Source organism: Vicugna pacos, chromosome 6 (genome assembly GCF_048564905.1).
Source record: "Vicugna pacos chromosome 6, VicPac4, whole genome shotgun sequence".
In the NCBI taxonomy this organism is placed as follows: domain Eukaryota; kingdom Metazoa; phylum Chordata; class Mammalia; order Artiodactyla; family Camelidae; genus Vicugna; species Vicugna pacos.
Genome location: NC_132992.1, coordinates 85152176 through 85177952, shown reverse-complemented (window position 1 = coordinate 85177952; position 25777 = coordinate 85152176). Strand labels below are relative to the sequence as shown.

General features: G+C 50.9%; 1 protein-coding gene across 1 annotated transcript in view; it reads right to left on the bottom strand.

The window, feature by feature from the left end:
• RIN3 (Ras and Rab interactor 3) overlaps positions 1-24785 on the bottom strand; it is a 103649-nt gene extending 78864 nt beyond the window's left edge. The window contains exon 1 of the mRNA XM_072963624.1: positions 24590-24785. Within this exon, the coding sequence (XP_072819725.1) occupies positions 24590-24633 (44 nt within the window). The 5' untranslated portion in view covers positions 24634-24785. The remainder of the gene's footprint in view (positions 1-24589) is intronic.
• Positions 24786-25777: the final 992 nt, after the last annotated feature.

Genomic DNA, 25777 nt, shown 5'->3' with positions numbered 1-25777 from the left:
CCTTCAACTATAGCTGGCACATCTCGTCACCACCCTGACTCCCTAACTGCTGCACAGGGTCACCTCTTCTCCAGTTTGAAGCCCCACTCTTCCACACGGCTACCCAGAGGTAACATTTACCAGCTATTTCCCTGTGGCTGACACTGAGCTGAGTATTATACATACATTGTCTCTATGAATCTGCATACAGAGTGGTTTGCTTTTTAATAACAGTTTAAGGCTTACAATTCAGTGGTTTTTAGCATGATCACAATTATGCAGCTATCACTACAATCAATTTTAGAGCATTTTCACCACCCCAACAAGGAGCCCTGTCCTCATTAGCCATCACGACCCATTTCCTCCCAATGTCCCAGCCGATGGCCACCACTAATCTACTTTATGTCCTTATAGACTTGACTTCTGGGTATTATATATATATGGAATCACACAAGATGTGGTCCTTTGTGTTTGGTTTCTTTCACTTGGCATCTTGTTTTTAAGGTACACCCCTGCTATCACAGCTCACAGACTGCATCTGGGCTTCGCTTCTTTTTATTGCCAAGTAATCTTCCAGGATGGATACACCACATTTTACTTGTCCATCAGTTGATGGACATTTGGGTTGTTCCCACTTTTTGGTCATTATGAATAATGTTGCTGATATTCACGTACAAGTTTTTGTATAGACATTGTTCTCAATTCTCTTGAAATTTCAATTCTCTATTTACCTAAGAATGGAAATATTGGGTGGTATTGTCGCTCTATATTTAGCATGTGAGGAACTGCCAGGCTGTTCTCCAAAATGGCTATGTCAGTTTGCAATCCCACTGGAGGAAGGTACCAATTTTTCCACATTCTCCATACTTGTAATTGTCACCATCCTAGTGGGTTTTTTTCCCCAAGTTTTTTTGAGATATAACTGATATACAACACTATACTGGTTTAAGGTGTACAGCATAATGATGTGACTTACATACATCATGAGATGATTACCACAATAAGTTTAGTGAATATCTCATTGTGGTTTCAATTTGCATTTCTCCAGTATATATCTATGTTGAGAATCTTTTAATTATTAACCTCATATCTATTTTCTAGAAAAATGTTTATTCAGATTCTTTGCCTGTTTTAGAATTAGATTTTTTATTATTAAATCGTAAGTTGTTTATATATTCTAGATACAAGTGCCTTATGAGGTGTAAGATTTGCAAATATTTTCTCCTATTGTGTGGATTGTCTTTTAATTTTTTTGATGAAAAGGTGAAGATGTCCTCTGAAACGTAAAAGTATTTAACTTTGGTGAAGTCCAATTTATCTATTTCCTCTTTTGTTGGTTGTACTTTTGGTGTCATATCTAAGAAACCATTTCCTAATTCAAGATGATGAAGATTTATCCTTACTTTCTTCTTAGAGTTTAATAGTTTCACCTTTTACATTTAGGTCTTTGTTCCATTTTGAATTAATTTCTGTGTATGGTGTAGGTTAAGGTCCACCCTCCTTTTTTTGCATTTGGATATCCTGATGTTCCAGCACCATTTGTTGAAAAGACTATTCTTTCCCCATTGAATTTTCTTTGCCCCTGGTTGAAAATCAATTGACCATAAGTTATGGAGTGGTTTTGAGCTCCCTCATCACACTGTTTGTATTCTTCTGAGTGTGCTGAGTATCCTTCTGTCTTTGTACCTCTGAAATGCAGAGTCTCAAGTGGGGAAAGGATTCCCGAGGTGTGCCCTAAGCAACTCAGAAAGGAGCATGACCATCACCTCCCACAATCCAGATACTCTACTCCTATTAACACGACCTAAGACAGCATCAGCTTTTCTGCAGCTACATATACAACAATCTTGGGGAACTATGAGAAGTTTTTTTGGATTCTGAGGTCAGGATCGCATTGTGGACACAAAGTGACATAACATGAGTTTATAAGATGAGTAGGGACATGCAAAGGCTGTATTCATCAGGGCAATGGGTATGCTATAAAGGAAATGGCACTGAGCTAAGTAAAATGAGAAGATGGGACCAGATCTGGAATAGCAAGCCAGCTGGACTTCCCTGTGAACCCTAGTTGATGGGCAGCAGCTGCCTGGACTGCTATGCTAAAGGCTGGGCAGAGAAAGAGGCCTGGGATCTTCTAGTGATGTCTGCCACGGGCTCTGTAATAGGCTATGCATTGTCTGAGCATGGACAAGTCCTAGGACTAAGGTTCCTTTCAGCACTATGCATTCCATGATTCCGTGACTCAGCTGACCCTTGGCCCAGTGCCACACGGAGGCTCTCTTCCAAGCCAGGCTGGCTCTGCCCCAGCAGACAGCCTGAGAGAAGGCAAGCAGCCAGGCCAGCTTCTCTGGGGCTTCCTCTCCGCCAAATGCTTTTTCCTGGACGTGTGGAAGCTGAGCTACAGCTGCTGCCTGGTTCCACCTCTGGCCCAGCCTTTGGTGGACATAGGACCAAAAATGCAGCTCCCAGCTGACCACAGAGGTCACGTGGAGATAGAAGAGAAGCAGCCGGTTTCAGAATCAGCATCTCTCACATGTATTATGTGCAAGTGCCTCCAGCCCAGTTCCACGGGCCAAGGAACTGCATGAGGCCCTGGCAGGTTCCCACAGACGCCTGCAGCTCCAAGGACAGTGCTTGGAATCCTGTTGTGAGAAAGTTCCCGGGTGTCTCCTCACCCAGAGACCAAAAGGCCTTCCAAGACGAGGTGGGTGCGCTTAAGACCGGACCCTCGGTGGGTCAGCCCCAGGGAAGCCGGGACAGGGCTGGGTGGGCCCCTGCCCACAGCCTCCCAGAGGGGAAGTCAGCTTAAGCAGGTCTTCCGGAGCCCGGAAGTGCTGAGAGCAGGTCTGGCTGTCTCAATTCGCACATCACAGCCCACATCAAGGGGTCTAGCCAAAGGCCTTCAAACTTTCCACACCTGTGCGCTGCAGGCTTTCTGCTGCTTGGTGTGTATCAGGCACTGCCCAGCTCCCAGCCCTGCCTTCCAGGCTGCCTGCTGGGTCTCCACTGTCCACCTGCTGGAACCCAGGTGAAGAACACAGGAGGCACCCGGCTTCAGCACTGAGGCCCTTCTAGTGGCTGCTCCCAGACCCCATTTGTCAGATGCTCTGATTGTTGGCTCACGGCTTGCTTCTGCCTGGCCTCTAGCCTTGGTCGCTCTGTGCCCGAGAGCCTTGGATGACCATGACCTCCTGGGAACTGGGATGGAGTTCCTCCACCCTCCCTCTATAACCTTCTTTGGCTCCCAGCTCCCAGCCCCTTTCCCTATTCCATCCAGTGCCTTGAACCCAACCTAACCTGACTCAGCCTGCTCAACCTGCTGACTCCCCTCCCCCAGGGCCAGTCCTAGGCTAGAACTGTCCACTCCCATCAAGACCCAGTTCATAGCAGATGGTACCCACTCTGTCCCCAGCACTGTGTGTAATTAGGCCTTGAGTGATCTGTTGACCAAGGCCTCAGGAACCAGACAGCCTGCTCTAGAGTCTCAGCTTGATGGCCTCAGCAAGTGACTAAACCTCTCTTTGCCTCAATTTCCTCATAATTAAAATAGGAAATATAAGCATTACTACCTTATGGAACTGTGAGAATTCAGGATAGTGCCCGGCATATGGGAAACATTCAATGACATTATTCTCATCCATTCATTCATCCAGTAAGTGCTTATAGAGCATCTACAATGGACCAGTACCTTTCTAGACTTATCATCATAATACTTACACTCATAGTCATCTGCAGGGAAAGGGCAAAGACATTCCCTCCCTTCCCCCATCCTCCAAAATCCTTGGAAACTTCACTGAACCTGGAGATAGTTACTGGAGGAGACAAGATTTGGGGGACCAATTTCCTGGCTGAGACTGAACTGGAGGCTGCGGGGACACAAGAACCCAGGTCACCAAGAGCAATGGGCAGGCCCATGCACCTTTGCGATACACGTACGTTGAGATGCGCTGAGGCCATCTCTCAAGGAGACGGGGGAGGATGATAAAGCAACGTCCCCTGAGGGGGAGGGCTGGCGGACTGACAGACAGGGATGGGAGGTGGACACTTCACTGCACATCCTTTTGTAGCTTTTAGATTTGAACCACGTGACTACACCACCTGCTTGAAAAATAAATCAAACAATTTGTAACTTAAAAAAGTTCCCCTTGAGGGGATTTCCCACTTGGAACCGAGCTAAGTTCTGTACAAGCAGACCTACTCAACTCTGCTTTCTTGTTTTGGTGACGACTGCAGAGCGTAGGTCATGCCCCTCCTAGAATCTGTCTCAAAGCGATATTTTAAAAACGCAAATAAAACCTAACAGATAAAGATGTTCACTGCAAAGTGACTTACGTCATCAAACACTGGAAACAATCCAATGGTGAACGACCCTGCTTATCACAGACCCGTCTCTTCCCCTCTCCAAGCTCTGTTCCAGTGTCCGTGACATCTACTACGGTGTGTCCAGGCCCAGCATGGAAACGGTGCTCAATACAAATTTTTTAAAATTAATTAATTTATTATTTGGGGGGTTAATTAGGTGTTTCATCAATTAACTTATTTTTTAATGGAGGTACTGGGGATTGAACCCAGGACCCTGTGCATTCTAGGCACGCATTCTATCGCTGAGCTATACCCTCTCTCGGTCAATGAAAATTTTTTTAATGATTGAGTGGTTAAGGAAATATTAGTACTATATAAAACTGGCAACATTCAACCAATTTTGACCTACAAAGACAGACATTTTAGATATTCAACCTAATAGAAACACTGGGATAATATACCTGTAAAGCTAGAGTTAAGTTGCCCTTAACTCTAATGAGTGTGTGAACAGAGAGACTTATTGGATTCACTGGGGCGTTGTCTGTAACAGAGAAAAGACTGGGAACAATCTAAATGTCCATCATAAAGGGGCAGGTAAATGGACAGGTAAATCAGTGAACACTGTGCAACTGTAAATACTATGCAACTGTTAAAAAAAAAAGAGTGAGGAAGATCTCTATGTACTGACGTGGAAAGGATTCCAGGGTATGTGGTTAAGTGACAAAAGGAAAGAACAGAACAGTATGTAGACTGTGCTTGTTTGAAACAAACAAACAAAAAGAATAATTATTTGTATTTGCATAAAGTCCTCTGAAAGAAAACACAAGAAACTAGTAAGTAATCAGGCAGGGATGGGAATGGGCACACTGAGGACAAAGGTGGGAAGATCTTTTCACTGTATGTCTTTTTTTAAAATATATTTTTACTTTGAATCCTGTGAATGTGTAACCTACTCAAAAATAAGTTAATAATGTTTCCAGAGACTTTTGTGTGCCAGGCATTGCTCTAACTGCTTTGCATATATTAACTAAGTTAATCCTTTCAAACAGCCCTACAAGATAACTCTGGTCATCATTCCCATTTTATGGAGGGGGAAACTTAGACACAGAGAAGTTAAGCAATTCACTAAGGCTATGGAATGAGTAAGTGGCAGGGCTGGGATTTGAACCCTGGCCATCTCTGAGTCTATGGTCCATGTTCTTAACCACTCTGCCAAATCCTATGGATTCCTACACACCATGTATAATTAAATATTTAGCATTACAAACATACAATATAGAAAGATGGAGGGTAGATCTTGTCCATGATGTGGAAGACTTAATACTCTCAAGGTATAAATTCTGCACAAACTGACGAAAGAATCAGTGCAATCCTCCCCAATGTTCATAGCAGCATTATATACAATAGCCAAAACATGGAAGCAACCTAAATGTCCATCAACAGATGACTGGATAAAGAAGTTATGGTGTATTTATGCAATGGAATACTACTCAATGATAAAAAAGAATAAAATAATGCCATTTGCAGCAAGAAATATGGATGGACCTGGAGACCATCATTCTAAGTGAAGGAGGCCAGAAAGAGAAAGAAAAATGCCATACGATATCACTCATATGTGGAATTCTTAAAAAAAGAAAAGAAAAAAAGAGGACACCAATGAACTCACCTACAGAAGAAACAGACTCACAAGCATACTAAACAATCTTATGGTTACTGAGGAAAGGGGGTGGGAAGGGATAAATTTGGGAGTTTGAGATTTGCAAATGTTAACCACTATATATAAAAATAGATAAAAAAACAGATTTCTTCTGTATAGCACAGGGAACTATATTCAATGCCTTGTAATTACCTTTAATGAAAAAGAATGTAAAAGTGAACATACGTATATATATGCATGACTGGGACACTGTGCTGTACACCAGAAATTGACACATTGTAACTGACTACACTTCAACAACAACAACAAAAAAGAACTAGTACAATCCTAACTGGAACCTCAAAGGTGTTCTGTGAAAAGGTATATGTGATGCAAATGGACAAGAACATCCAAGACACACGTGAAGATGTGGGTAGGATTTGGTCTGCTGGATCTCAAGAATTATGATGATGCTACAGTGATTAAGAAGGCATGGTACTGGTGCAGGGACAGACATGTAGGTCATGGACTAGAGTAGTCCAGAAACAGACCCCACACACAGTCACTTGATGTATGTATGGTCACACTAGAACGTTGAGGGAAGGACAGTCTTCGCAACAAAATGTGCTGAGACAACTGGGTATTCACGTGGGAAAAAAAAAAAGAAACATGATCCCTTGGCCACAGCTTATACAAAAATCAGTTCCAGGAGGACTCTGTTCTGACTTACATGTAAAAAACAAAACAAAAAAACTTCTAGAAGAAAATAAAGAATACCTTCATAATCTGTTGGAAGAGACTTCTTAAACAATACACACACACATGCCAACCTTAGATAAACTGTTACATTCGATTGCATTAAAATGAAGACTTTGTGTTCAATAAGACACCAGTAAGAGAGTGAAAATTAAACCCTGAGTGGGAGAAGATATCTGTACCATACAGAACCAACAAAGGGCTCAGAGCCAGATTATATACTGAACTTCTACACATTGATAAGGAAAAGACAAGACAAACAAAAACCAATAGAAAAATGGGCAAGAGGCTTCAGCTGGCACTTCACACAGAGGCGGTGGCCAAGAAGCATGTGAAAAGATTCTCAACAGCATGAGGAATCAGGGAATCTGGAATTAAAACGACAAGGCCCATGAGAATGGTTATCATGCGGCAGACCTACGTGACCAATGACTGGGGATGTGGAGGAACTGGAATGCTCCTGCTCTGTCCGCAGGAGTGTAAACTGGTGCAGTTGTGGTTGTTAATCCTCAGATTAAGTGATTTCTCTCTCCTTCTTTATACTTTTTTTGCACATTCCAAAATTTTACACTGAGTGTATATTACTATGAAAATCAGAAAATAATGGGCAAACATTTCAGGGGAAATAGGAAGTCTTCCTGGAAGATCAGTTTGCTTGTCTGGGTCTCTCCCTCACATCCAGTAGAGTGGAATGTGCAGGGATTTGAGATGATCACCACAGCCCCTGCTGGCTGCACCCCATTCACCCTGGACACACCAAGGGAGGGGCCTCTGTCCCTAGGGAACAAATCTGTTCCAGCCCTCCCGTTACTTGTGGCCCATTTACCTTCTCTGAGCCTCAGTTTCCTCTTCTGGAAAAAAATGGGAAATATCATTCTTGTACTCATACGGCCAAGTAGCAGGGCAGATCAGATGGAATTGCGTATGGGCAAGGTGGATACCCAGACATGCGTAAACACATAGAACAGGTCCAAAGGAACCAAACTGATTCCAAAACTTATTTTTCAACAAGCAGGGTTTCCTGCTTGCTTACACCTGCTTGTTTAGCAGTTTAGACCTGCCCAAAAGAACTACGTGCTGTGATGGAGATGTCCTACGTCTGCACAACCCGGCATGGTCACCATTAGCTGCCTGTGGCTATGGAATGTTTCCAATGCGGCTGATGTGACCGTGACCTCATTTTAATTAATTTAATTTGTAAAAATGCTACATGTGGCTTGTGGCTACTGTATTGGACAATGTGGGTCTAGACTTTTCTATCATTTTCACCATTTCAGTGCGTGTGTGAATTCATGTCCTAGGTATGGGATTCGCTTTTGATTAGAAAAAAACAAAGAAGATAAAAAGGAAAACTATATGTATGTTGAGTGTTATTACCATTAGCCATTACTCTATTTGGAAAATTCTTTGGGAAAGGAGGTTGTGCTCTTGGTCATCTGTTCCAGTGTTTAAGGCCCCCTTCTTTCCAGAGCTGCCCCATGAGGCTGACAGCAGGTTCAGGCCCCTTTTGCACATGGATGCCAGCCCAGGCCTCCCCAGGCTGGCCCCTACAGAGCTCCCAGAATCCTTGTCCACCTTCCTTCTGCTGCCTTCTCCTCCCAGGATGGACCAGGCTGGGAAACAGGAGGCCCAGCTGGCTCAGGGGAGGTGCTTCCTTTGCCCCTGCCAGCCTCCCTCCTTCCAGGAGCGCCCACACCACGTGGCAGCCCACGAGTCCCACTGTGACCCTGGCCTCTGGCCCTGCCTGTTGCTTACTCAGCGGTTCCCCATCATCTGGGGGAAACAGGAAGGAGATCACAGCCCTCCCCAACCCGGCCTGACACTGGAGCTGAGGAGGGGGAGGCGAGAGGAGGGGGCAGCAGCCCCATGGAGGACAGGATTCAGTCCAGAAGGGGAGACGAGGGCCCCCCCACACCCTTGCTCAGGCCCCTCCTGCTGGACCTCTGCTGGCATTTCTCTTTCCCTCGCCCTTAGCGTCTGGGGCCTGACTGAATTCCACTCTGAGACTGGCCTTTCAAGGTCTGTAAAACGAGACTGGGAACTGCACAGACCCCACAAGGCTGTGGTGAGGACAACATGGATAACTGCACCTGGAGCTTAACAACGGCTCAGTCAGCGGTCGCTGTGGCCACTCTTCATGCTGGACAGTTCTGAGCGGTGCAGAAAATGCTTTGGCCTGCAAAGGGAGCCGAGGTCTATTCCAACCTCTGCTACAGGCTTCCTGTGTGTCCTTGGGCAAGCCTCCCTCCCTCTCTGAGCCTCTGTTCTAAGTAGTGAAATAAGCAAAAGGGTACTCCTCCCACTATTTCACAGGCTTGCCAGAAGGGTGAAACATGACCACAGAGCAAGAGGCATGTGCTTTGACATGTCTCACCTAGAACTGGAATCAGGCCCAGGGCCAGCCCAGGGCTCCGGGATGATGCTGACCCCCGAAAGCTGCCCCCACCATGGGCACTGCCCGCTCCCCGAGGACGCAGGCTGTGGACACCGGACTCCGGCCTGCACCTTGCAGGAAACTACTGCAGCACCACATCCCTTCACTCCCTGGCGACACTGAGTCACCCTGTAACCCACCTCACAGTTGTTGTGACCACATTTCCTCTTCTGGGTCATGTGTACTACCCAGGCTCACCAGTCCTGATGCTTCTTGGCAGCCCCTGCCTCACCAGACAAAGCGGGTGCTGACTCCTGCCTGAAATCCCACCCTCAGGGCTGCAGCCTTGTTTAGGGTTTTGCTCCCTGTGACCATCCACACCCCCCTGCCCCCGTCAGACTTCACAGGGCGCACAGTCCCTCCTACCTCAGCATAAGGGAAGTTAGTGGTGGTGAGTCTTCAAGAGTGGGAGGCTGGAGGAGGCCAAGGCCACTGGCTCAGTAACTTTAGGGGCCTCTGCGAGGCACTAAGTTGGGGAGAGAGTAAGGAGCAGTGCTGAGGCAGGACGGGGACACTCCGTCCCACCCAAGTGAAAGTGTCTCCGGGCCGCTCCAAGGACAGGGGCTGTGGGGTGGGACTTTGTCAGTGGATGACCTGGGAGAGACTGGATGTGGATGGTGGGGCCAGGCATCCCTTTCTGCACCCCTGAGGTTCTTCACCTGTTCCATCATGTAGGGCCTCAGGAGGCTGCAGGCGTTCCAGTAGCATCCTCCCAGGGATCTAGGCACACCTGGATCTCGAGGAGGCAGCAGGGTCCTGGAATCGTGGGATGCAACACAGGGAGGCAGGGAGTTCCGGGGCTACGGACAGAGGTTCTGGACTTGGGCAAACTTGGATTCGGGTCTGGGCTCTGCCACTTGCTGAGAGCTTCCACTGAGTCACCCGCTGTGCCTCAGTTTCCTGGCCTGTAAATTGGGCACTGCAACCCAGTCTCACAGGGCTGTGACAATTCACTGAGAAACAGCTCTTAGCAAAGGGGCCTGAAGGAAACCCCAAGCCATAATCACTGCAATTATTAGTACCAAATCTATGAAGGCCAAGAATCCCTGATTTTTATGCCTTGATCGATATGCCGCTCCCTACAAAGACTCTTCTGTGAGAATCACAGAATGTGACATAGTACCACTGACCACTCCCCTCCTTGGAAACTGTCCTTTCCAAGTCTTGAACTTCACTGGAGGGAGTGAGGACCAAGGGACAGAAGGGATGGCTTATCCCAAAGACTTGTGCATTTTAAAAACAGACTTTACATAAGTCAGGTACTTCTTAATCCGGAGGAATGAACTGCTGACAGTGGACGTGCAGACAGTGCCGCGGAGAGATTCAGGGCCAATTTATCTACACGATGTAGATACAGTCCGTTCTCAGTATCTGTGGTTGTGATGTTCTACAAAGCTGCGTGAAGACTTAGCGGAAATGGAACCATTGCTTCTCGGGAAACACAGGGGTAGGTTTTCTGCACCACTGGTCACAACATTTTCATCAGTTGATCAAGATATATCTTGTTTTCTGTTTAAAGACCCCTTATTTAATGTCACTGATTCATCACTACTGAACTCACAGCCAACAGCACTGTAACGTGTGCCTGAGCAAAGCTTTTGTAACACCCATCGTTTCTCTGTGAGCCTCATCACGACCTTCTTGCCATCGGGAACACCAGACGGCACTGCGGCACTATGCTTGGGGGACATTTTAAACAGCGAAGTCATCAAAACATAGCGTAAAAATTCAAAACAAGTAAGAGACCACGACAAGGACACTTGTTCAAAATATGAGAACGGACGCAAGAAGACCGATACATCTTATGCAGCCCCGGGTGGGAACGTGTGTGTTCGAAAATTCAGATTTTTCATCACTCTATGCATGTCCATAAATGACTTCGAAAGCACTATGATTTGGGGGTTACGAATAAATTTTAGCAAATAGGCTAATTTGCAAATACAGAACCTGTGAATAGTGAGGATTGACCATTGTAAATGTCCCTTTGTTAGTCCAATCTGGACCTGCTGGTCATGGCGAGGGTTCCTTCAGACCCTAGGAGCTGCTGTGGCACCTGAACTAGGACCCAGCACACCTCTGGCCATGGAGCCCAGGCCAGGCGTCCCTGACACCGCCCTGTAGCTGCTGAGGCTGCGGGGCTGCCACTTGGGTTAGCTCCTGTCGGAGACAGAGAGTGTATCAGGGCAGATGATACATGTGGCAGCTGCAGGGGAGCCTCTGCCGGCCCCCAAAACCTGTGTCCTGAGAGCCACTCACCCATCCCCCCACAGTGTGATGAGCAGGTCACACAGCCATGTCTTAATGAAGCGCCTACTGTGTGCACGCTGCCGCAGGCTGCTCTGTACAGAGCCTGGCACACAGGGGTGCTCGGTGCCGCCTTAACCACGTGAATGCAGGAAGCAGTGGTCAGAGAGGGCAAGGAGCCAGCTCAGGGTCTTACAGCAAGTCAGGGCAGACATGGGACGAGTGGAATGGACAAGACGGTGTGCAGCGGGGGCCCTTCCGAAGACCACAGAACATGGTTCCCATTTCTTGAACACCTACTATGTGTCAGATTCTGTTCAGGCTCCTTCTGCGTGTTAACTCATGTAACACAGCAACAGCTCTATGAATGTGGAACTATTAGTACCCCTGTTTTACAGAAGAAGAAACTGAGGCAGAGAGCGGAACATGAACCTTGACTGACTGCTCCAGGGCCTGCCCTTCTAACTACTTGTGTTGTGCTGTTTCACCTCTCAAGGTCCACATGTCCAGACAGCCCCGCTGGGCCTGGTCAGCCATCTTCCCCTGGGCAGGTAGAGGGTAGTGGGGCTGGGCCCATATAGCAGCCTCCTTCCCGTCTCCCCATGCGCTGCCTCCCCAAACCCCATGCCCTTCTTCACACAGCAGCCTGATGCAAGCTGGCCCGTGTGATTTCCGCGCAAAAACCCACACCTTCTACGCAAATGTTTGCAGCAGCTGTATTTGTAATCACCCCAAACTGGAAACAGCCCAAAAGTGCCACAGGGGGTGAATGAATAAACACACCATGATACATTCATGCAATGAAACAGTCTCAGCGATAAAAAGGAGCGCAACACTGAGATGCACAACACAGACGGGTCTCCAATGCCTTCCGCCGAGTGAAAGAAGCCAGACTCACAAGGCAGGGTTCGCGTGATGTTCTGGAAACAGCAGAACTCAAGAATGGAGATGAGATGAGTGATGGCAGGGTTTGGGAGGGGAGGACTGACTAAAGAAGGGCACAGGGGATCGTGGAGGGTGACGGAACTGGTCTGTATGCTGATCATAGTGGCGGTTGCCCGACTCGTCTCCATTTGCCAAAATGGGTAGAAAAGTAAACTGAAAAGGGTGGATCTTCCTCTGTATACATTTTACATTGTTATGGGTTGAATTGTGTCCCCCTAAAAGATATGTTAAAATCCTAACCCCCAGGACCTCAGCGCCTCAGAATGTGACCCTATTTGGACATAGGGTTGTTGCCGATGGAATTAGTTCAGACGAGGTCACGCTGGAGCAGGGGTGCTAATCCAAGGTGACTGGTGTCCTTAGAAGAAGAGATGAGGGGACAGACCCCAGGGAGGAGACAGCCCTGTGGCGACGGAGGCAGAGACTGGAGTGATGCAGCTTCAGGCCAGGGGACCCCAAGGACCGTGGGGGTTAGCGGGGCACCAGAAGCTGCACAGAGGCAGGAAGGATTCCACCCAGAGTCTCAGAGGGAGTCCAGCCCTGCTGTTACCTTGATTTCGGACGGCTAGCCTCCAGAATTGCGAAAACAGATTTGTTGTTTTGTCAAGCAGCCCTAGGAAACCAACACACAGCCCAGCTTTAAAAGTGGGGGAACAAGCCTGCCTCAGTCTCCACGGATACAGCCCAGGAGGCCCTGCTGTCTGGTCCCCTCTCCTGCACAGGCCACCCTCCATCCTCGCGGAGTGCAAACGCCAGACACATCGAGCCTGCAACACCTGCGACAGGGCCAGGCTGGTTCACCCCACACACCACGTGAACCCGGGAAACCCCCAGACGTCACTCAGCTCGGCTCACGTCTCCCCAGCAAAGCTCTCCCAGACGCACCCTAGGCTGAGCAGGACACCCCTCAGCCAGCCGGGGACCCCGGCACTCCAGGGAGCCATCCCGCATCCTGCAGGCACAGCACTGCCTGTGGCTCCTGTGGCCCCACAAGACTGAGGATCCCTGGGGCAAGGATGAGTCATCGGGGAGCTGCTGGACCAGCACTGTGCAGGCTGGAGAGGGGCTCCAGGACAGTGTGCTGGGGAGGAGCTGGGGCTTTGGCAACTACTCGCACCGTGCCCTACCCGGCCCTGGCCCCGCAGAGTGCAGCCGAGGTGAGGTCAGGTGTGTCTCTGGCCTCTGCTCTCGGGGCCTCCCACCCAGAGTTGACTGCAGTGACTTGTCCAGTCTCCCCCTCACCCTGCCACTGGGGCTTTCACAGGCCACAGCCCCTTCCACAAGTTGCAGGCCTCCCTGCGGGCCCCTTCCCATTTCCCAGAGGCCCTCTACCCTGGTCAGCCCCTCCTCACTGCTCTCATTGGCATTAACCCATCATATATTCATCCAACAAACATTTCCCAAGCCTTGGGGACAGTCCCCCCCAGCTCCTACAACTCTCGCTCAGGACGAGTGCTGAGTCGAGCCCTCTGTGGCCCACACAGTACTGACCTGGCCGTGACACCCTGCCTGGAGGAGTCACTCTCACTGCCCTCGGGAGCTTACAGTCTAGCGGGGCCACAGACAGAGAATACACCTCGACAGGCGTGAGGAGCGAGGCTCTGAGGGTGCTGATGGGTCTTCCACTGGCCCGGGTCCCTGAAAACCTACGTGCCGCCTCGGTGTAAATTAGGAAGAGATGCTCTGGGCGACCCGTGGAGGAGCAACCCCCTCCACCCCCGCACACACACCCAGCATCACACAGGGCTTGGCAAGGGAATGAAATTTTAGTCCCTCTTTGTTTCTCTCTCAGCAGGTGCCTTTGTGCAGTGAACAATGTAAGTGACTGTGTGCAACAGTTCTGGAGGCTTGTCAGCCTGGAAGGCTTTTCGCAGGAGGTAGAGGTGGGCATGTGCGCTTAGTCGCTGGGGGAGGAAAGAGCTCACGCTGGAGGGAAGGCTGATGTGCCTGCCCCCCCACCCCACCTCCAGGGCCTCACACAAAGGAGCAGCCTATGCGCCTGCACAGAGCCTTGTTAAGAGCCTGGGTCCAGCTGTGTGGCTTTGGGGTGATCACGTCCCCTCTCTGAGCCTCATCTATAAGCAGGGTCTGCATTAGGGGGCCATCAGAGCAATATTGAGTTCTGATGCCTGATGACGCTAGAGCCAGGGATGGGGGCCGCTTTGGCCTGTGGAAAGAAGCTCCCTGACTGTCTTTCAAACCACTTCAAAGGCACTCACCCAGCCTTTCAAGACAGCCCACCCAGCTCAATCCCAGGTCACACATGGGGCCTCTCAGACAAAGCCCTGAGGGCCTCCCCCTGCCTGGGGGTGATTCTGGGCTGTGGGAGGGCAGCTCAGAGCTGGGTCTTGCAGGCTCCAAATGATTCTGTTATCCCTGGAAAAGGGAAGGGCAGCCCGGCCATTTCAGGACAAATCTTTCCTGAGGCCAAGCAGGTGAACACTCAAGAGCCCTCGTGGCCAGTGGTCAGCACAAACCTAGCCTGGCCCCCAGCAAATGCTCCATAAAGAGTCAGTGAATGAATGGTGGCAGCCAGCAAGGATACAGGCACTGTTTAGAGCAGGCCCCAGCCCTTCCTGTGCTGGTGTGATGAGAGAACAAATCTCAGAATGTCAGCACAGGGAGGGTTAACCTAGGAGAGTTCTCCATCTAAAGCACAGATGAGGAAACTGAGGCTGAAGGAAGAGACATGGCTGCCTTGCTCTGCAACACTTAGCCCTGTCAAAGCACAGAATTTGGGAGTCAGAACTTAAACCAGAATAACAAGTCTGAAGTGTCCGGTGAAATCTAAGACTCACAAACACTCAATATGAAAAAAAATTGTTTGCAATGTAATCCTTGAAATAAGAGGCTTAATCGATGCAAAACTGCTTCTCCCTTCTCCTCTTCTTCCTCCTTCCCATCTCCACTAAGAAATAAAGGCTTGCAGGTCGCCCTGCAAAGTAGCTTTCGTACTTCTGGAATATAACCTGGTGCTATGTGACAAGAGATAAATTTCTTTGTGTGTTAGTAAAGATTAAGTTTGTCTGTGATAGAAAATCTAAAATAACAGTGATTTAAATAAGGTTGATATGCATTCCTCTCCCGTGTACAAGTCTAGGTAAGTAGTGCAGGGCTGAGATGAAGCACCAATATGTCTGAGACCCTTATTATATTGTTGCTCTACTCAGCTTCCATTCTCAAGTTTACTTCAGAGTCCAAGACGGCTGCTTCAACTCCAGCCATCATGTCTATATTTCAGACAACAGGAAAGAGGAAAATAAAGGTATGACTCTTTTCTTTAAGGAAATCACCAAGCAAATTTTACTCCCCACATATTTAACTGTCTGAACTTGATCACATGGCCACGTCTAGCTGCAAGGAAACTGAGAAGTGTTTAGCTAAAATTTACATCCAACTAAAATTCAGGGGGCCAATCAAGAGGTTTTGCTTCACCCCTGAACTCAAATACTCCAAGATGGTGATAGAGCTCAAGGAAATGGTCCCCAAACCCTAGACCCATATAAGTTTTCGGGAGCTTCATTTAAAACAGAAGGGACTTGGAAAAAACTTGACACGAGTCCATGCCAACTCTAATCATTTAAAAGATCATAATATTAAGGCCACCAAAGATGATAAATAGGCAACATACAACCACAGTGTGGCATGTAGAAATACGTATAGGAAATAACAGTGAAAAAAGAGGAGCACAAATTAACATATACACACAGATCAAAACTGTACACCAAAGATGTAAATAAACAAACATGCGCTTGGACTGGGTGTAGCCTTAAAGAGATGAAAGTGTTTGATGATTTAAATTTCACTATTTTTATGTGTCTTTGTGTGAACATTTTCATGTATAAAATTTTTTTTTGAAAATCAGTAGCATATACACACCACACACACACACACACACACACAGAGGTAGCAGCCCCCACCTGGTCTCATGGCCCAAGTAATTAAGAACATCCTCTCATGTAACGACCCTGTGAGGCAGAGATGGTTGCTCACCAGGCAGAGGACGAGGAGGAGGGTATCCTGGCAAGTATAGGTGCAGAGACTTATCCAGGGTTGCCCAGCTCTAAGTGGGAGAGCAGACCCGTGGTCTTCACCACCACAGTAAAATCCAGCTCTCCCACCAGTATCCAAGTGGGCCCCAATTCCCTCTCTAGGCCCATCACACAAAGAACCCTTCTTCCCTGTCCTCTGACCAGGCTCTTCAAGGCTCCCACACACAACTTGTCCTCTCCCACTTCCCCACTGCATGCTCTGCCTATCTAGGATATCCTTCCCTGTATATGCCCGATTTCCGCTGTTAAAATTCTACTCATCCTTCAAGACCCAATGCAGATGCCACCTCTGCCAGGGAGTCCTTCCTGCTCACCACAGCTAAGTGTACTAGAGCCTCGTGACTTTTTAATACAGTCCTCTATACTATAATTATGTGCATATTTCTCTTATTTCCCCAGTAGATAAACTGGAGACACCTAGATGTCCAACAAATGTTCGATAAATGGATGGGTGCATGGATGGGAGGATTGATGGATGGCTAAATGGATGGAGAGACGGAAAGCTAGGTATATGGATGGACAGGTAAGGGTGGATGAGGAAGACATTCACTGGGAAAAGAACCCCTGAATATGTTTTAGATAGATGCTCTGTCAAAATGTCAAGAACGGAAGGAAGCAAGCATAATAAATGCTGTCACCAGGTGCCACTGGTAGAAAGTTAAGTCCTTGCTTTGTACTGCAGTATCCCTGGAGAAATGTACAGTGTCCATCTCTGACACTGATTGAGATTAAGGAGGCTGGGGCCATGGCGGTTGGGGAAAAAGGTCCCCAGTGTCTTCGTTCTTGAGGGCTTGCCGGAGGATTAGCCAGAGATTGTCAGGTGGTGAATTTTAGATGCATAGTCCTTTATTTCTCTGGTCCCTGGAAGTGGGTGAAGATGCACATTTAATAATCCAGGGAATAACCTAACCCAGGGAAAACCTTTGCTACCTCTGCGATCTCCTCTCCTTCTCCTGGGCTGTCCCCCTCCATGGTCCCTTCTCCTCTTTCTGTCTTCAGAAAAAAGGCTCTTTCATCAGCCCCGACACCTCGTATTGAATGTCAGTCAAGGAGTCAGATGTTGTGCGGCATTTGAAGTACCAACTCCTAACCAGGGAATAAGAAGTTCTTGGCTTTGATAAAGACCCCAGAGTCAGTGATGAAATGGGGGCCATGTTTTGGGGGGAAGGGCCTCCTAAGAGAGCCCCTCCAGGGCAGTCCCTCCCCGCCCTGGCCTCCTTCCCCTGAAACCGCGACCTCCCTGGAAACCAGGTTTGCAGGTGGACGCAGGATCTGGGGGAACTCTCACTGTGACTGGGCCCAGGAGAGAGGATACCAGGGGGCCTTGTCCTCGGGCTGGTGCCATTACCCCATAGGATGTGGCCTGAGTGTGCACTGCTGCTGCTGCACACAGGACGGCGACGGGCCTTGACCACAACCGCTCGCTCCCTGGGCCGTTTCTTCTAAAAGGGAACTGATATTTCCTAGCAGGCTGGTTGGTTCTTTCAAACATGTACAGATTCAGGTAGGGGTACTCTCAGGGATTACTGGTGAGATGGGACTAGGGGCTCTGCCGCCACCAGAGCTGTTCCAGCCACGGGGGCAGCCTCCTCCGAGCCCCAAGCCCCGGAGAGGAGAGCGCCTGAGGCTGCGCGGGGCCTCCAGGGCAGGTGGGGAGAGACAGGCAGCGGCCATGGTGGCGGCTTTCAGATTCTTCTATCAAAGGCCAGAGGCTGAGGGCCACACGAGCATGGAGTCAGTAGGGCCCTCCCACTGCCCTGTGGACACCAGGGCTCAGGGAAGGGCTCCCAACCCCTTCTCCTTCAAGGCCATGCTGGCAAGAGGGAAGGGACTGGTTTCACTGCATAACACTGTGTGTTTGTATGTGTGTGTGTGTGTGTGGCAGGTTGGGGGCTAGGGGAGCAGACACACTGTGTCATCTGCCCTCCCCCTCCCCCGGCACAAGGATGGGCTGGCTGTCCTGGGGCCGCACTGGGTGTGCTGTGGGGAGGCCTGGCCTGCCTGGCAGGGAGCCCCTCCCCGCAGCTCGGGGGCCTGCCTGATCCCTTCCTTACTGGGACTTCCCTTGGACCTAGTCCCTCTCAAACTCTGCCAGGGGCAGCCTTCCCAGCCAAGAACCCCAGGCTGCATGCTGCCTCCTCCGCATCTCCACGGCTCCCACACCAAACGGCCAGAGCAGGTGCCACTCACGGATCCGGTCACACTCAGAGAGGCCACTGCAACATCACCTTCCCAATTCCCCGTCCAGGGAGCAAGTGTTACCAGGAAGCCAGTAGCCCCTCCCCAAAGTGGGCTCCCAAAACCAACGCACTTTTTTCAAAACTAGTTTTTCAGAAATCACCCCACTGCATGAAAAAACATTTTCTTCCAGTCACTCGGTCAGGGTGATGACCCAGAAGTCTTCTTTCTGGGTCTTTGCTTCTTATGAAAGTGCATTCTAGACTGCTCTATCAGAGGGAAGAAGAGCTGCCTCATCTCCGCCCGGCACTCCAACATTGCTCCAGGATGCCAGCTTCTGCTGCCTGTCGGCTAGTAATTCGGGGAATCACTGAGCGTGAGACTGAGTGGGGTCCTTAGAGATCATTGACTTCATTTCTCAGATGGGGAAACTGAGGCCCAGGGAGAGGAAGGCACTTGCTCTCTGGAGTACAACTCCAAATCACCAGAAGGCACGGGACTCCAGAGATCTCCTCCAACCCTACTGATGTCCTGCAGCATGCAAGTCCCCAAGCATCTTCCGAATCGGCAAAGGACAATACAATTAGGTCAACTCTGACTGCCAGGTGTGGCAGGGACGGGAGAGGGGGTGAAGGGGACATAAAATGGATAAATTCTGCTGAAGCAGCAAGAGCAGGGTTTCTCAGACATTCCTTCAGCAACTTTTAATTTTGCCAAAAAGACATTAAAAGTTAACAACCGCTATCAACGTGCCCAATCATTTTATAAAAGAAAGGAGGCTTAATACATCAGAAAGACCTAATCTCAGAATAAGGGACAGTTCTACCCAAGAAAAGATAGTTTGGCAACCTTGGCTGATAGGCACACACACACACACACACACACACACACACACAAACACACACACACACATCACGCAATAACAACACCTTATTGTTCCAGTTTCTCAGGGGACCACAGACCTTCATTTGGGACCTGTGACCAGTCAGGTTTCCCCCAGATCCTGTCCACGTGGCTGACCCCATTCTTTTGACCGAGGATGCATATCTATTTGTAATCCAGATCCAGCTTCACCTTCTCCAGCCTCTTTCCCATAGAAGTGAGGGACACAGCCGGGGAGGATAAAATGAAGAGAGTGGGGTCCCTGCTCAAATCCTCTGCTCCTTGGTCCAGACTGGGGATGGGATGTGGTGGCCTGGGGCTCACCACCTGCTGTAGAAGAGGAGTTGGTCACCTCACCTGCCAGCTCTGGGCCCCACCCCCATGCCGGAGGTCTGGGCTGCCTTGCAAACACTTCCACAAGTTCAGGTGCTTCAGGACACTAAAGAGAAAGCTGCCAGACAATTTTTAGAATTCTGTTCAGTATACCACCGTCTTCAAGCACTTAGTGGGTGCCAACTGTGTGCAGGACAGAAAGATGGAACTAAAGGTTCTGATCCCTTTTAATTGGAAATTTATAATCTAAGTAGGTGACATAATATTTCAAAGGGCTTTTGGCTTCTCTACAATCACTAGGCAAATAAGTAGTTTGTGCAATGTTTTTTGAGTATTCAAAAAAGGAGACACCTCTGAGCTGGTAAAGGCCTCTAAGCCTTTGCCAGACACTTCCCCACTCCGAGCCGGCCTCGCCTTCCCCTCTTCACTGTTGCCCACCCAGTTCTGCTCATTTGTCACTGCCTGCATGACAGAAGCTAGTGGTCGAGACTCTCACTCAACAGAGAACCTCGCCGTGACAGATGGAGTCCGTGAGGGGGTTGGAAGGACAGAGTTTGTGGTTGTCTGTCACTCATTCTTTCCTGCCCTCTGCTCCAGCCCGGGGCTGAGAGGCGCCGCAGGCCAGCTCAGGCTCCTGTCTGTGAAATGGAGCTCCCGGGAGGCCTGAGAGGGCACCGAAGCGCCCGGGATGGGTGCTCCCTTCAAATATCACACCCATTCCTGGTTGGTTTCTGTTTTGATTTCCTGACCTCCTGGATTAAAATGCAGGTCTCCTCATTGTACTGTAAACATCTAACCACTTACTGCCTCAGGAAAGAGCACTAAATAGGGACCCAGGCCTGTCAAGTAGGGGAGATGGGAAGGAGGGCCCATGGGCAAATGTGCTGAGACTCCCCGATCCCAAGAGGATCCCGTACCCCAGCTCCCTGCACTCCTACCTACATGCTTCCCAGGGGTACATGGGGGTTTCTCAGGGCCTGGAGTGAAGGCTTAAGCTGATGCCCAGTCTTTTGCCTCCTGTGGGCCAGAATCTCTTTCACGTCTGGAAGGGGATGGCTATCCCAGCTGAGCTCCAGCCAGGACCACCTGGGAGCATTAGTCCCTGAAGGCAAAAAAGCCCAGGTCAGTGAGCAGAGCAGTGGTCGGGACCCTGAATTCATTACCTGATCCTGTTCTGGGTGGACCCACCCCAGAAGAGCCCCTGTCTTAGGGACTGGAGTGCTTGAGGGGCACCTCACGGGGTTCAGCAGGACCCCTGTAATCATTATGTCAGGCAGGAGGCAGAAAGCCAGGGCTTTCTCAACCCTGGGGCCCGGCCCAGGCAGCCCCTTGCAGGCCCAAGGCTCTGGAGACCCGAGTTCCAGGCCCAGCTCCCGTGGCCTTAGGTAAGGCACTTCCTCTTTCTGGGCCTCCGTTTCCTTGTCATCGTATTAGGCGATTGGGTGAGGTCTGTGATGGCCACATTTTTTCCAAGAGTGGAAAATATTAACCGACCCTCAAATTATCAAACACATGTCCTCAGCAACTCCGCCACTCAGTACGGTGTCCAGCCACTTGGCAGTCACAGATTCCCCAGTGTCATCTCGATGCCTCTGTCCCCCACCTCACCTCCAACCCACCAGCTAATCCTGTGGCTCCAACTATTCCCGCCTCCACTGCCCGCTCCACCCTGGACCCAGTCCTCTTTCCCTGCCACCACAGGGGCCTCCCTGCAGGTTTCTCTGCTTCTGTTCCACCTGCAGTCTGTCCTCACTACTGCCCAAATCTAAATCAGGCCATCGCTCCATGGAAACCCCACCTGTGCCCCCCCTACCAACTCAGAGCACGCTTCAAAGTCTACCCCCCGCCCCCACTAGCCTTTTCCTGCCCTCTTCTCCCACACTCCGCTCCAGCCTCACTGGCCTCACCAACCACATCCCCCCGCCCCCAGGGACTTGACTCACTCTCCCCACTTCCTTCAGGCCTCAGCTAAACACCATCTTCTTGGAGTGGCCTTCTCAGACCACCTGCTCCAGAACAGCCCCAGAATACCCCTAACCTTGATTTTCCGTCCTCTTCTAGGAAGGTCAGCTGCAAGCCAGCAGGGGCTTGGTTTAAGGCTGGGCCCCCACCTCCACCTAATAGTGCAAGTACTGTCTGTTGAACGAACCTTGAATGAATGGAGGGGGGAAAGCGTCTGTGCCCAGAGCCCTGGGCAGTCTGCATTTTCTTTCTCCCCAGCAGGGATTTTCAACAGGTAGACAGAGCCTGCTTGCCAAGATCCTCACACTCCTATTCCAGGGGGCTGACATCCAAGTGATCCGATCCTAGCCCCTGAGTGTGGGGTGGGAGACATTTCCCCATCTGGCTGGACAGCCATCTCTTGCCAGCAAGAAGGAGGGGGCTTTGGGAGCCAGGTGGAGAGATGAGCTCAGCTGAGGACTCAGGACCCAGGCTGGGGGGCCTCTGAGGGCAGTCTGGGGGTGACGGGTCATAGATGATTGCTCCTCGTTACCTTCGCGCACTGGAACACAAGTAGATGTGCAGCCTGGGGAACAGAGGGTGCAGGGGTCTGAGAACTGCCTTCTAGTATTTAGGAGTCGAGAAGGATTGGGCTCCTCTGAACAGTTTCTTATGGTAGAAGTTAGGGGGAGAAAGATGGCATCTCAGGTTCAGGGATTCCTTTCTCAAGTATCTGCTTGTCACAAACACTGCCACAGTGGTGGCAAGCTCTCCATCACTGGAGGGATACAAGTGCCTTTCAGGAATGTTGTTAAAGGGACTCCTGTACTGGGTGCAAGGTTACATGAGATATTATCTAGGAAATCTTCCAACCCCAAAGGTCCTCTTAAATAAAGCAATCTTTTTAGCAACAAACCAATATTCATCTAAGGATATGCCAGACACTGTTTTAAGCAGGCTTGAACTGGTGTATTAACCCTTAATATTAGATACTGACTTAAATAATTACCTTAAATATTAAGTCATCCAATCCTCATAACAATCCTATGAAGTAGGTGTTATGATTACCCCAATTTGTAGATGAGGCAAAGGCCAGGTCTCTTGTCCAAGGTTAAACAGCTGACAAGCAGAGGGGCTACACTCAACAAATGATAACAATAGTACTACTAACTATTAAAAGTTTGCCCTATAATGTGCAAAAATTTTTATGCATTATCTCATTTAATTTTCAAAAGAACTCTAAGAGGTAGTTACTTATCTTTATTTTATAGATAAACTGAGGTGCAGAGAGGTTAAGTAACTGGCCCAGTAATGAACAAAGAAAGGCAAGAGGAAGTGGGTAAGGTGAGGTCATCCCTGGGGGAAATATGGAAAGTAGATCAGGACCCTGGCCCCTCACCTCCCCTTCTTCCCTGGGAAACTCCTTCTAGCTCCACCCATCAATATTGGGTGTGGTAGATACTTGCCCCTGAGGGGGCCCCTTCCCCAACAGAATTTCCAGTTCCTCCAGGCGGATGGCATTTGTCTTTCCATTTTCAAGGGAAAGCATCCAGGCAGAACTTCCCAACTCTGGCAGCAACGGGGAGCGGGGAGGAAGGAGGCATTCAGATCCAGTTGCGCTTACAGGTCCCACTAGGCCACCCCTCCCACTAGAGTGGGAGCCAGTCACCTCCAGCTGCCCCCCAATTTGGGACTGCACAAGATCAGCCCAACCGTCTGTTTTACACAGCAGAGAACTGAGGCCCTGGGAGCTGAGGTCACTGAGCTAGGCCAGACAGCAGCTGGGTTTCCACCACAGAAGTAGCCCGGGACTTTTAAACCAAAAAGCCGGGTCTGGCTTCCCCGGGGGCGCCCATCAACACTGGCACCCAGAAAGGTTCTAAGAGACTTTCCCAGGAATCTGCCTCTGAACTGAAGCCTCCTCAACCCCCTGAATCTTCCCGGGACGCCGGCTGGGCTGGGCTGGGCTGGTCTGGGCGGGGCGGGGGAATCTACTCGGCGGGGCGGGGGAATCTACTCCGCGGAGCGCAGCTCTGAGCAACGTCCAGAAGTCCGAGTTTGCGACGTGGGGGTGGGGGACATAAAATCAGACACTAGAGACCCCTCTCGAAAGCCAGTTCCCAAACCGGTTCGGGCTTCACGCATTCCAAGCTGCGCCTTCTTCCCGGGGGATCCCGAAGGCCACGCGAAGCTCGTGCGCTCTGGACCCTCCCCAAGCCCCAGGCTTCGCAAAGGCCGGTCCGAAGGTCACTGTCCTTAGATCCACTAGAAGGATGGGGGAGGGGACCCTGTGCTTCCTCGGTCTAGGTCGGTTGGTCAGCTTTTGGGCCGCAAGTGTCCAAAGATACGGGGACCCTGGTCCCCCGCCCCATGCCCGGCGGAGAGCCCAGACCCGAGGACGCGCGCTAGGGCGCAGGCAGGGCAGCGGGTGAGGGAGGCTGGCGGGGTCCCGGCCGCGAGTGACTGCATCTAAAGTTCAGGCGGGACAGGAGCCGGGGACCGGGGAGGCCTGGGGAGGAGGGGAGGCGGGTGAGGGGTGAGGGCGCGTCCGCACAACCCCACCGCGCGGGCTCTGACCAGTAGAGACGCCGTTCTGGCACCCGCCCGCCTAGCCCGCAAACGTGCCGGCTGGTTTTCCCGCGAGCGACGTCAGGGCTTAAAAGTTTAGCCAAGTCTCCAGGTCCTGAAAAGGCATCAGGGCCGCTCCTTTCCGCGCAGAACCGGGGACTGGCCTTGGCCGTGGCCAGGGGTTCGGTCTCAGCCCGACACCCCTAGGTCCCGCGTCTGGGGCTCCTCCGGGAGCTCCGAGCACTCCCGGGGGCGGGGAGGGGCAAGGGAGCGGGAGGGACGCGGGCCCAGTGGGACCCGGGGACACCGAGGGAGGAGGGGCGCCGGCCCCGGACTTACCCCGCGGGGTCCGCGCGCGCGGGCGCCCCGGCCCGTCGGATCATGCCGCCGGCAGCTCCGGGACGGTGAACGCTGGGGCTCAGGCGCCGGGCGGCGCGGGCCGCCGGGCTCCAGGCGCCCGCATGCCCCTGGCGCTGCCCTGGGGAAGGGCCCGGGCGGGCACTGCCGCCAGCCCCGTGCCGAGTCGGGAAGCCGCCGCCGCCGCCCCCGCCGCCGCCCCCGCCGCTGCCGCCCCCGCCGCCGCGCTCTGGGGCGCTCGCTCCCTCTTACTTCCTGTATCGGAGCGAGCGGGGCTTTCAGGAAGAGGCTGGCCTTGGTGGTCAAGAGTTTTTTGTCTAAAGCCTTTCAGCGGCGGCTTAAGGCCCGGAGCCCCTTTGGGGCACACGGAAGCCCCGGCGGCCGCGCCCCCGGGGCCGGGCTTGGCGGCAGGCGGTGTTGGGCCGAGGCTGCGGGAGCGGGCGCCCAGCGCAGGGGTGCTGCCTCCGCCGCTCCGGCGGCTCCCGGAGACCCGGGAGAAAAACTTAGCTAAGTTCCAACTTGGCCAAGAGTCGCGTGGGAAGGAAGGAGCTCCTGCTCCTGCCGACTGGCAGGTGGGGAGGCCAAGAGCTCTATGCAGGGCACTCTTCCCGCCTTACCTCCTGCCTGAAAGAGCCTCAAAATAGCCCAGCTGCAACCTCAGACCAGAGGCAGGGCGCCTCCTCCACATCTCTGTTAGGTGGGTACGCTGCCTCCTCTTGAATGCCGCCACTGACAGTGAACTCACTATCTAGCAAGGAAGTCTTTCATCCAACAAGCTAGGCATCGAATTCCTCTATTCTGGGTACCACACCTAGATGAGAGCAAAGGGAGAAAGCCAGTCAGCTTGCAAAATTACCACATCCACAGCAACTCTGGTGGGGTCTGAAGACCTCTCTTCTAAATCCCCGGGCCCTCAAAAATGCCTCCTCAGCCAGGGCTGCCCTCAGAGCATTTCACAGTGACTGCTCAGGACAGGACTCTACAGGGTGACCTCTGTCTAATGCAGGGTTTCTCAGCCTTGGCACTATTGGTATTTGGGGCCAGATGATGGTTTGCTGTTGGAGCTGTCCTGTGCTTTGTAGGATGTTTAGCATCATCCATGGCCTCTATCCACTAGATGCCCTCTCCTTGTAACAACCAAAAATGTCTCCAGACAGTGCCAAATGCCCC